At 44.3% G+C, this 12949-nt stretch overlaps 1 protein-coding gene across 4 annotated transcripts in view; it reads left to right on the plus strand.

The window, feature by feature from the left end:
* The window catches only part of CACNA1F (calcium voltage-gated channel subunit alpha1 F), a 1137291-nt gene that overhangs the window by 455952 nt on the left and 668390 nt on the right, over positions 1–12949 (plus strand). For all 4 annotated transcript variants that reach the window (XM_069645269.1, XM_069645268.1, XM_069645267.1 and 1 more), the window contains one exon: positions 11920–12040. In XM_069645269.1, the coding sequence (XP_069501370.1) occupies positions 11920–12040 (121 nt within the window). The remainder of the gene's footprint in view (positions 1–11919; positions 12041–12949) is intronic.

The following is a 12949-nucleotide window of genomic DNA, read 5'->3' on the forward strand; positions in this document are numbered from 1 at the left end:
TTGCATAACAAAGCCTGAAGCTCACTTACTCTCAGAGCAGAGGTTATCATTATTAGAAAGACAGTGTTCAAAGTCAACATCCTAAGCAGACATGAATGACGAGGCTCAGGCAGGGCTCCCATTAAGAAATGTAATACTAAATTAAGGTCCCAAACCGATACTATGATAGGTACTGGTGGGAAGATGTTTGTCAGTCCCTTTAGGAACTGAATAACAGTGGGAACCTCAAAATAAGAGCCTTGTCCAGGCGAGCGCCTGAAGATCATTGGTTCAGCCAGATAACCCTTTGCAGTGGAAACCTGTAGCCCCTGATGGGCCAGATGTAACAAGAAAGATAACACTGAGGGTGTGTCACAAGTAAAATAGTCTATATTTTCAACTCTGCACCAGCTGCAAAACTTGTTCCAACTGCAGCAGCAGTTTAGAGCTTTTGTTGCTGGTCTCCTGGCCGAAAGAAGCAGCACCATCACGTGTTCCGGGAGGTCCCAATCCTTGTATCTCAACCTCTCCGAAACCAGGCGTGAAGGTTCGGAGTCCTGATTTCTGGATGGAGAAGGAGGCCTTCTTCTTGAGAGAGCAGGTCCGCTCTTTGGGAAGACAGATTGGAGGGCAATGGGACGTATTCAGAAGTTCTGGGTGCCACGTCTTCCAGGCCCAATCCGGATCAATCAAGATCATGGATTTCCCAAATTTCCTCAACACCCTGATGATATGAGGAATGATGGGGACAAAAGGCAATGAGTACAGAAGTGGAAAATCCCAAACCACCACAAACACGTCCCACAGAGTTCTGCTCGGAGGAAATTCCCTGGAGCAGAACAGGTCACATTTCCTGTTGATACTGGACACAAACAGATCCACCTGAGGGGTTCCCCAAAGGGCGAAGATCTCTAAAAGGACTTCCTGAGCTAACTCCCACTAGTGGGAGATTGTGCTCTGCATGCTCAGAGTAACCGCCACCATGCTCTCCTCTCCAGCTAGGTGAATGGCTGTGATAAAGATATTCCTTCTTGCAGTACCCAAAACCAGAGCTGCATTGCCTCTCTGCACAGTGGTAGTGTACCTACACCTCCTCTCTTGTTGAGGTAATGCATAGCCACTGTGTTGTCCATCATTATCAGTATGTTACTGCCCCGTACAGAAGGCAGAAAGACCAGCAGCATCAGTGTAAATTGCTTCCAGCTCCAACAGATTTATGTGTAGTTTGGACTCCGATGGAGACCAACGACGGCTAATTCTCAGATTGTTCTTATGAGCTCCCCATCCTGTTTGGGAGGCATCTGTAACTACTGCCATGGTTGCCAAAAGGTTCCCCTTTCATCACATTCTTCTCACAGGCCCACCACAGAAGATCCTGTGTGACCTTGTTCGGGACCTTAAGAAGATTGTCTTCCTGCCTAAGAATTGTGACCAATGGGATCTATATCTTCTTTGAATCCATTACCAACACAAGTAACTTACCTGCTTCAGATACATTATGGGGAGAAGCATTGTGTGTCTTTTGGGCACAAAGCCCCATTCTTCTTAGGGATTGGACTGCTGAAGTTACAGAAATCCACTTGTGACTTGGTTGCATCTTCATTGCAGTAATGTACTTACCTCTTGTGGTGTTTAAGTTATTTGAATGCATTTTAAGAACCTATGGTGAATGTATATATGTATATTTAATATTGTGTATTGTGTGCTAATATCACCGACTAGTTTCATGTTTAAGTGTGTTTAAAGCCTAGAATAAGTAATTGTGTTTTTATATATTCCTGTGTAAATTGAATTATTGTGTGCTTCACTGTATTATCTCATTGTGGACCCCTGACCCCACTCACACTCTGAGAATAGCCTTGACTGCTCTCCACATTTACCTTGATTGGGTTTTGGCTAACCCCTCAGAGCTCCCTTTTCACCAGGGTGGTCTCCTAGAATCTGTCCACCAGGCCAGATTCTAGAATTGCATCTTAACAAGTTGGTGCTCAGAGGTGAGGCTAAGGTATTGAGTTCCCCAGTGTTGTTCACTGGTGTAGTGCTATAATTCTATTTACACAGAACATTGTGATTTGAAAGTAGTAGTTACTATAACAGCTGCCTACTCTTATTTATTTATTTATTTTTTATTATTAGAAGATGTTTTAATCAATATAACTTGATTTTTCAACATAAACAACAGTACCTTTACAAAATTAAAACATTATTAAAAAGATATATACGATCAATTACTTGTAATATAAAAATAAAACAGGATAAAAGAAATAAAAAAGAAAAAAGAAAAAGAACAACTTAACAAATGTACAGTTTATTCTTTTAGCATGGCACTTATTCTGTTTTTTTTAATATTACAAATGACTCATAGTATCTGGTTTTTTCAATAAGTCCAAACTTTACAGGTAATTAAGTATGGCATATCTAATGATTCGCAAATTGGTTTGAAACAACAAATTCCAGCATCAAATATTTGTGACAGTCATATATCCAGTGAACAAGTGTGCAAAATGTATAGTTCGTTGTAACAATAACATTGGGCATTGAACACATAAATGCATAATTGTTTCTGGTGCAATTTGACAAAAACGACAGTGTATCTCAGTGATTGGTATGATTCCACGGGCACACCAGACTTCCTTAATGGGCCAAAGATTGAGGCGAAATTGCAAAAAATCATTTTGCTGCCATGAATTAGGGAACATGGTTAAATAGCTCTGTTTCCCCATATCGTTTTAGGGCAAATGGGTTATTCTGAAATCTCTGCTATAAATGGCATGCCAACCTAGTTTTAATCCAGTCGTCTTCCCACAAACGTTTTTTGGCCTGGTCTGGGTTTTCGATCAGCAGGGCAAGGGAAATACCCATATTGGTGATAATTTTATGAGCCATGGTTCTCCATGACACTGCAAATGCGTCTACAGATCTTAGAAGATGTGCCCATATGATGCCCATAAACCAGATTGATCCACACTCAGCCCAAATTTGCGATACAATGAGCATAATTTCCATTTGTAGATTGCATAAAGGGACAAAAGTCCAAGCTCATGTCTGAGGATACATATGGGTTCGAACAGTGGAAGATTTAGGGCTTGCTTCCAATTACACCCTTCTATGATTGCCCAGTATTGATAAGATTTACCTGGGGATGCCTCTGTGCATATAGAATTACTGGAGTAAATTTTTGTTTATAATACCCTAACAAAGGGGTTATCGAAAATGTACAATATTTTCCTTTGATTAGCCGGGTTTGTGACATAGCAGTCATTAAGTTCTGCTTTACATGTTGATGATTGGCATTCTGATTTGGGCAATTGGTTATATATGTTCCCAGGTAAATGTATGAGGTAAATGAGGTTAAATTGATGTCTTGCAAGGGCAATCTATAAGTGGCATTACGTTGTGTTGGTTTGCCAAATTGTATAATTTACGTTTTCATTAGATTCAATGAAATACAGTTCTTCTTGGTATAACCATCAAGAGCACCCAAAAGAGCACGTAACCCTTTTAGGAGTTTTTGAAAAGAGTACCATATCATTGGTGTAAAGCAGATATTTTACAAGGATGCCATTCATTTTCGGGGAATTACAACAATTTCCTCAAAGCTTAAACCCACATCTGAGATTAAAAAATAAACATTGCAGAAGCCAATAGGCAACCTTGTTTTAACCCACATGCAGTCTGAATTGCATCAGACAATAGACCCTCACTAGATAATTTGATCTGGATCGTGGTGTCTGTGTGTAGATCAATAAGCCTCTTTACAATGGACCATGGACACCTTCTGTCCATCAGTTTCTTGTAAAGAAGCTCTCGAGGGACAGCATCGAATGCCATTCTGAAGTCTATAAAGGCAGTGTAGAGAAGTTGCTGCTGTTGTTGTGCTTTCTGAATAATGCTATTTAAAGTGATGATATTGACAGCTGTCCCAAGGCCTGGAAGGAAGCCTGTTTAGAATGGGTCTCTGAATTTGTTCGCATCCAACCATATATTAAATTTGTTCAAAATTAGTCTTGCATGAAATTTTCCCGGGCAGTCCAATAACGAGATTGGACGATAAGATGCAGGGTCGTCTCTGTTGCCTTTTTTCAAAATAGGTAATATTATGGACTTCTTCCAGGAATCTGGGATAACTCCTGTTGCAAGTGTGTGTCTATATATCTGGTGGAGTATATTTGCCCATTCATAAGGATGATCTTTTAATGTTCCATTATGAAGGCCATCCGGGCCCATTACACGCGAGCGACTCAAATTCATAATGCAATGCTGGATTTCATCAATTGAAATTGTAAAGTGATGTGACATACCTTGGTCTCCTGTATTTGAACTTAAGTTTGGGAATGGTGAAGAATATAACTTGCGGCAATATACTTGCCAAACTTCATAGGAATGGCATTGATTTGTACTGATTCTTGCATTTATATGTGGCCTCATTCAAGCATGCCCAGATGCCGCTCGTTGACTTCATCCGAATTTGGCGTAGCCTTTTCTCCCCATTATGTTGATAATGGAGCAGACGCTGACCCTCTTGCCACGATCTATATGGCCCTGCGGAGATCCGCTTTCTTTCGCTGCAGTATAGGATCATAAAGGTGACAATGTTTGTGCCTGATATTCAAATCCGGCATTTTGAGTTGCTTAAAAGTCGCCATCACCTTGAAATAACAACTTGGGTGATCATCGCCTGGATGGCTAAACGTCTGCTTGATGATACTGCTTCAGTTTATGAGGATTCCATCACACGCGCGTGCCACTATTATTAACAAGAGTGTGTTGTACATGATCATTTGTCTGAAGTGGAGCTACTGCTTGAAGAGTCAAATAGCGCATTTTGAGCTTGTTATGATCACTATGATCTGTTATGACAACCTTCATGGATTGAACATGGGCTATAAAATTTGCATGGACATAGATGTAGTCCAATTTGGCTCGCTGGGGCCCCCTACTCCAAGTGAATTGGGAGGGAACATCTCCTGGGACCGCATGATTCAGCATAACAAAGCATCTTTCTTTCATAATGGTGGCCCAGATTGATTCATCAGCCGCCAACCCTGTCTCACCTTGTGGAATTAGGTGCAAGTTTAAATCGCCTACTATTATCGTCCCATGTATACTCTGGTCCTGTGTCAAAAAATCAAGAAGCCAGTGCAAATGCACAAAGAAAGAGTCTGATGATATGTTCACTCTATTTCAATAAATGTTAATAATGACCATAGTTATCGTGTTTCGGGTCAGCTTTACAATTTGGAAATATGAAGAGGGTGAAGCAAGTTTCTCACCCGTATACCCAGATGCTTTATTAATAGCTAATAGGAGTCCACCACTAGGGCGGCCCTACTCTTATTAGATATTGAAACATTTACTATGTTTCTGCTGTTCTGCTGTTGCTGCTCACAAAGTAGAAAATGTACACAAGTGATGTATAGCTAGAGGATTCCCATCCTCTGGTTTAAAGGCTGATCTTATAGGAGGTCAGGTAACAGCCTGTGAAGAAAGTTACTCCCCTGTTCTTCAAGCATGTGGCGTCCCCGAGGGCTCATGCGTATGCATGAGCCCTCGGGGACGCCACATGTTTGAAGATAGCGCCTACCCTGTTCAGCATATACATCAGGCCCCTGCTCGACTTACTGGATGCCCTGGGTATACAGTATTCAAATGATGGTGACGACACCCAGATCGTCCTTGAGCTGAGCGGGAATTACGAACAGGATCTAGCTGCCATAAATAAAATCTATGACGCAGTCCAGACATCGATGGCAGGCAATTCACTCACCCTGAACTGTGACAAAACTGAGCTCCTGATCGTAGCATCCAGAACCCGTCTTAACAAACTGGACCTGGCCTATTGCAACTTTTGTATTGCGGGCAACATCATCAATGTGTCCAAGAAAGCTAAGACACTAGGGGTTGTCCTTGATGCTGAACTGACTATGAGACCCCATGTCTCCTATATTCGATCCTCTTGTGGCCTTATCTCCAAGCTATTAAACTACATCCGCCCATTTTTCACAGCTCAGAACTGCGCGTTACTAGCTTCTGCATTATCAAATTCCAGACTTGACTATTGTAACAGCCTCCTAGCTGGAACGACACGCTCAAACATGCAGTTGCTACAGGTAGCACAGAACAGCGCAGTTCGGGCCATCCATGGCTTGTCTAAAAACGCCCATGTATCCGATGTTCGGAGGACATTACATTGGCTACCAGTACAACACAGGATTACCCACAAGATCCTAACAATGTCATTCAAATGCCGGACCAATGCCTGTCCAACATACCGAAAGGATCGAGTGAAAACCCACACATCAGGGAGACAGTTCCGTTCCTTCCACTACCTACCCCACCCTGGCACAGCCCAGATACAAGCTGGCGTGCTTTGGGGGGACATCATTTGATGTCCAGGCTCCACTAAATTGGAACTCACTTCCCGGGCCTATATGCCTGGCTAACAATCTTGTACTAATCAAGAAGCAAATTAAAAGCTACCTGTTCAACATTAACCCAGGCTAAATTTGGCATTGCTCGTCCTTCTAATCACTTACCTTTGCCTAATGCCCTTTGACCACCTTGTCTGCCTTTTATGTGCACTCTGAGGCCCATGGGCATGTGGTGCGTTATAAATATTAAAATAAATAAATAAGTAAATCAAATAAATATACATTAACTGTTAAATCATAAGGAATCTAGGATTGTTCCTTTACCAGTAGGCAGTGATGCAGTGGATGCTGGGGCAGGTCCCAACAGTAGCAATGGGTGTGTAGTTACTGCCACTATTGTAAATGCAGAGAACGGAGAGTGGTTGTGATGTTTCTATGTCAACCTCAGAAGCTCTTGTATGAGTTCAAAAAGGAGAGGTTTGGACTCAGAGAAAAGAGGATGGAATTTAACATGGCTAGGCTGTAGTTTAACAGGATAGAGCAACATTGTTTACCATAGTTCCACGTAGGGTGATGGTTTCACCCCTGGGTTCCCCTCTTCTGGGCTCTGACTCTTCTCAATTATTTACCACAGCCTCCTGTAGGGTGATGGCTTCAACCCTGGGTCCCCCCTCTTTTGGGAGCTGACCCTTCTCAATATCAGCCGGATGTCCCTCGGTCGGGCTTGGACCCTTCTCTTCTCTTTAGCGGGTTTCACTTGCCTTTGTTTCACAATGTCTTTTCAAACAGTTCATAGTGGACATCCCTCGGCCAGGTTCACCTCTGTCAACACACTGTTTCTTGGGACTTTCGGCATTGCCCCTCTCGTCAACATCCCTCAGTTGGGCTCACTCTTGTCAACTTAACATTCACTTGAGTCTGTAGGATTCACTTCTCTTGCTTTCACACAATTTGGCGATCAAAGTCTTTCGATTGTACAGGGACTTTACTAGACTTCCTGTATGACCACTTTGACCTCTTTCAGTGACTCTCCTATGCCCTTCTGGTACCCTTAGTTTTGCTCTGATTGGAATCGACCAGTCTATTGAGTTAGCAGCCACATGGTGCCCGCTTCCCTTTGTAGCAGGTCTCCCCTTTGTACAGTTCATGTGTAGTTAATTAAACTTTGTTAAAACTTGCCACTTTGCGATTCTCACTCAACACTGCCCGGTTCTTATCGATTCTCCCATCGACTCACCGGCTGTGCTGAACCACTTGGCTTTCAGCTTTACTGGAGTCCAGGCCAGTACCACGGTCACGGGAGCTTCCCTCGCTCCTGCTTATCGACGTAGGCTTGCCCTTTGGCCCGTTGACATCTGCTGCAAGACACTTGTGCTAATGTTCGCAGTCTTAGGCTCTCTTCCATGAACGTTTCACAGGCTTGGGACGAAAAGGGCAAGGTCACTTCTTGCCTCACACCATCTCGATTCCTGCCACCTTTCTCCTTCTCTTGAACTACTGCGCCTGATTAGACGTCTTGTGCTGTCTGCCGTGCTCGCCTTGCTCGCCTTTCCCGTACTGTGCCCTCTTGCTCCACCTTTATCCCTTTGGGGAAGGGAAAGGTGTGTGTTATTTCTGATCTATTGTCTGACTTTGCCTGACCCTTGTATTGGGACATGTCAGGTAAACGGCTCTGGTGTTAGTCCGTCCTCTTGTGTGTCGTACGAAAATGTGCATGTCGGAAAAGGGGAGGGACAGTGGTTTTGAATGTCCTACGTGGTAGGATGGGGAAAAGGTGTTGAAGGAAGGGGGATATCGCGTCTCACCCATCAGTTTCCCACTACCAATCCCTGAGGAGCCCCCATCCAGGGGATCCTTCCTCATTGGTCCACCCAAAGGAACAGGATCCAATAGTGATAGCCGTGTCTTGGCTACCTGGATGACAGATCCCCAGGGACTAGCCAGGGAGACACCTTCAGGTTTCTCACGCCATCCCCATGTTTACTCCATTGGCTGCTGGCTAGGTTTGCACTGTACAAGTATCAAATATGCATACATACCTAAATGCCTTTAAATCTTGCCTTGACTCCATCTGGAAGGACCCCAAGCTCCCTTGAGAGAATGTTAAATGTATCTTTGCTTCTCTTGATCGAACATCATGTTTATGCACACTCTGGCTACAGAGACTTCCTCACCTATGTGTTTCTGTCTTTGACAGACGCGTGGCGCAAACAACCCCAACACTCAAGCTATTATGCTGCTCCCAAATTCAAAGATCTTCAGCTTTGTGGTCTTACCTGAGCAAATTTGGTTTCTGTCAGGACATTCGTTGACACTGCTTTTTCAAGGGTTGCCGAAATCCACACGCTGTTGACTTCCACTTTGCACCTTGGCAGGTTGCTTCTGCCTCTGCTTACTTCTTGTTCATTTGCATATATGAAAAACACTTCCTCCTCAGTGGACTAGTTACTTTCGCCCTGCCCTTCTTCATCAACCTCATTTTTTACTTGCCTCATTAACAGTATCCATCTCTCCCCTGCTTTTGCTGACGTCCCACCCCTTCACGATTTTACGAAGAGGGGCTGCTTCCTGACACTCCAGCAGTTTGTCTCTGTACTGGGCAGGTTTGCTGTCTGTGACTACCACCTACATAGTGGCTGCAGGGTTTCCTTCTCCCTGGATCTTCCTTTCCAACTATAAGCTTTTCCTTACATTTTTCTTGTGATTGCTATTGTGTGCTGATGGTCAGCATTTGGTATTTTAGAGCATGCACACTATCTACAGTAAGGTTGCCCATTGATAGCTGTGCGGTGAAGGCAAGGGTGTCGGACAACTATTGTTTCTGCCCATTTCTTGCATTTATATGATTTCTACCCTATTCTTGCTCAGGTCATACTTGTCAGCCCCCTAAACTGCAGCCCAGAATGGCCCGCTGCCTTGACTCATCATGTTGGTCACTTAGTCCACACACATTCTCTCAGTGTCCCAGTAACTGGTATGCAATGCATCACCAATTCTAATTTCTGAGGCCTAAGATTGAATCCTTCAGATTCCAGGTGAACCTGCAGATGAAGGTAGAGTATAAGTACAGAGGATGCTGCTGTGCAATCATCTTCTAATTTGTGTTGGGCATCAAGCTTTATCCTCTTAAATTAGGTGCAGGATCTTGGAATGCTTCAAGCGGGAATCTCGGTCTCTAGGGGCTTTAGAAATAGTCATATAGTCTGTACCGTTCACCATGGGCCTTGCAAGGACACTCCAGCCAGCATGTTGAATAGCTAGAGCTGCAGCAGATTCATAGTTCTGAATGTGCTGTGGTGTGCCCTGTCCATCACCATACGACCCCTGTGCAGGGACATTTTGTGCACTCATCATGTAATAGCAGGACGGCTGCCATTCCAGTACAACCTGGTGGACATGCCTTATCCGGGTCTGTTACACTTTGTCAGAAAATGTTATAGAGGAGGCAGGACAGCGCAGATGCAAAACTAGGCCAACACAGAGGTCTTTCTCTTGGATTAATCAGTGTTTAGGACTACAACAGATGCTGAGAATAGCTATTCGCATTCAGCTGTCTCCATCCCTCCATTGGTCGCACCATCTCAAGCACAGAGTAGGTAAAGGCCATGTCTGCTGCAGCCCTGCTGGCTCTCTCTCACTCCCTTTTGCACTTGAACTCTGGTCCCAGCCCCAAAGGTTGTTGGGCACCATAAACGCCTCATCCTTGCCTCCTGCATCACCACATACATGGCCTCTTGTGGCTATCCCAATTTCCAGGTCTGGGACTCCCGCAAGCCGAGCACCCAGAGCTCCTCCCCACATGGCCCATGCAAAGTAAGAGCCACAATATGAGAAGTTGCTATCTCGAGTGCCACCTGTGGCTGATAGAACCATATCCCCAGATGAGCTCAATTACTCAAGCTGAAGCTGAAGCCAATTCTGCGTACAACTACTTTGGTCCAGTTTGACCTGAGTACGGGAGGTGCCGTTGGGGAGTTGCAACGGGGTACACCATTGCCCTGGGAGAACCACACCATCACAAAGGGTTAGCTAGATGATTGACTGCTTGGATAAGGCGCTTGTCCACAAAAGCAAAGTAGCTGATCAGCTGATCAGGTAGCAACTGTTGGACTTCAACAAAGGTAGCAGGCGCCCTTCTCTCGGAAGAACAAGGGTTGATAACCTGTTCACTTGTTGTTAACCACATTGAGAGTTTGCAGCCATCTGCCTTTTGCTCACTGTACCTTTCACAGATGTGAAATATTCATTTGCATATCAGTCTTTGTCCCACCCACATGGGCAGTCCAGCACTGAAATGCTATGGCAATTCCTCTCTGAACAAGAGTACCAACAGCAACCCCATACACGTGTTTCAGCCTTGTTGGGCATCATCAGTGAGGTGAAGCTGAGCCTCTCTAAGCACAGTGATCAGGGAGTCCACGTCTGGTTGCCCCCAGGTAACCTAGGGTGACCAACCCCAAGTTCCTTCAAAGAATTCAACAAAGGTAGTAGGCGCCCCTCTCTCGGAAGAACAAGCCATGATAATCTGTTCAGTGGTTGTTAACCACATTGAGAGTACGCAGCCATCTGCTTTTTGCTCACTGTACCTTTCACAGATGGGAAATATCCATTTGCATATCAGTCTTTGTCCCGCCCACATGGGCAGTCAAGCACCGAAATGCTATGGCAATTCCTCTCTGAACAAGAGTACCAACAGCAACCCCATACACGTGTTTCAGCCTTGTTGGGCATCATCAGTGAGGTGAAGCTGAGCCTCTCTAAGCAACTGTTGGACTGTTGGAGCTGCACCCCTGCAAGAAATGTGTAGGGAAGCAAAGTGGATATATCACCATTACTGCATGAATGATGATACAAGCATAGACCCCCCCAGCTTTACAATGTGCCCTTCAGAAACCTGATCTTATAAAGCAAAGGCCACACCTCCCACCTACTCAACTAAACAATGCTTAGTACTTACTACACAACAGCATATGGTGCTATGAGCAAGCCACCAGTACATTAGGGTACTTAGATGAAACTGTGCTTTTGTAGCTTTCTTATATTTCATAGGTTCACATGTGCTCCACCAAGTTCCTACACACGGGGGTTATAATTTATTTACTCTGCATTCAAAATGCTTATTGACCATATAATGAAATGGCTCTTGTGGGCAGAGTCTAACATATTTTCAGACCACTGGTCGCTGGAAAATAGGCTCCGAATCTGGATGCACTACTAAAGATACATTTTTCCACTATGCTTTTTCACTTTTATTAAGTTTCGCTGCTTTGTGAAAGAAATCAACGCTGGAAAACAACCATTGGAGGCAAGTAACTTATTCGTCCTGCACGCCAGTTTTACCAGTGATGTATGTGTCCATATTGGATTGATTTCGAGATGTTCCCGGCTGCACAACAGGCATGGAAGCGGTGATCCACACTGTCCTGCTGCATTACTCCCCCAGGCTTATGCTAGTGATGCATTTTGCATTTCGTTGAGCTATGCATCCACTCAGTTTTCAGATAAAGGGATTCCCTGTTAGACATGCTCTGATCCTGATTATGTCTGGCCTCTTCTACATCTGTTTCAGATACTGACTGGCGAGGATTGGAATGCGGTCATGTATGATGGGATCATGGCATATGGTGGACCCTTCTTCCCAGGGATGCTGGTTTGCATTTACTTCATCATCCTGTTCATCTGTGGAAACTGTATCCTTTCTTCACCAAATGCCAGCGCAGTGAGATGAAATGCGCTACTGTGGGTGGTGGAGCGTGAGTAGACTGATAATTGTCCAAGTTGCTTTGAACACAGACACATTACTTCTTGGGCTGCGCAATGGATTGTTTCTTTGGAAGCAACGTATCAGCTTAGGCTTGAATGCATGAGCTTGGAATGCAGTGTAAATCTTCTTTATGCAGTGCATGCGTCACAGTAGAGCAGACTGATTATTGCCCAAGTTGCTGCGAACACAGACTGATTACTGCTTGAGAAGTGCAATGGATCTGTTTCTTTGGAAGCAACGTATCAGCTTAGGCTTGAATGCATGAGCTTGGTATGCAGTGTAAATCTTCTTTATGCAGTGCATGCGTCACAGTAGAGCAGACTGATTATTGCCCAAGTTGCTGCGAACACAGACTGATTACTGCTTGAGAAGTGCAATGGATCTGTTTCTTTGGAAGCAACGTATCAGCTTAGGCTTGAATGCATGAGCTTGGTATGCAGTGTAAATCTTCTTTATGCAGTGCATGCGTCACAGTAGAGCAGACTGATTATTGCCCAAGTTGCTGCGAACACAGACTGATTACTGCTTGAGAAGTGCAATGGATCTGTTTCTTTGGAAGCAACGTATCAGCTTAGGCTTGAATGCATGAGCTTGGTATGCAGTGTAAATCTTCTTTATGCAGTGCATGCGTCACAGTAGAGCAGACTGATTATTGCCCAAGTTGCTGCGAACACAGACTGATTACTGCTTGAGAAGTGCAATGGATCTGTTTCTTTGGAAGCAACGTATCAGCTTAGGCTTGAATGCATGAGCTTGGTATGCAGTGTAAATCTTCTTTATGCAGTGCATGCGTCACAGTAGAGCAGACTGATTATTGCCCAAGTTGCTGCGAACA

The sequence above is a fragment of the Ambystoma mexicanum genome, chromosome 2p, assembly GCF_040938575.1.
Source record: "Ambystoma mexicanum isolate Mex_15411 chromosome 2p, UKY_AmexF1_1, whole genome shotgun sequence".
NCBI classification, from domain to species: domain Eukaryota; kingdom Metazoa; phylum Chordata; class Amphibia; order Caudata; family Ambystomatidae; genus Ambystoma; species Ambystoma mexicanum.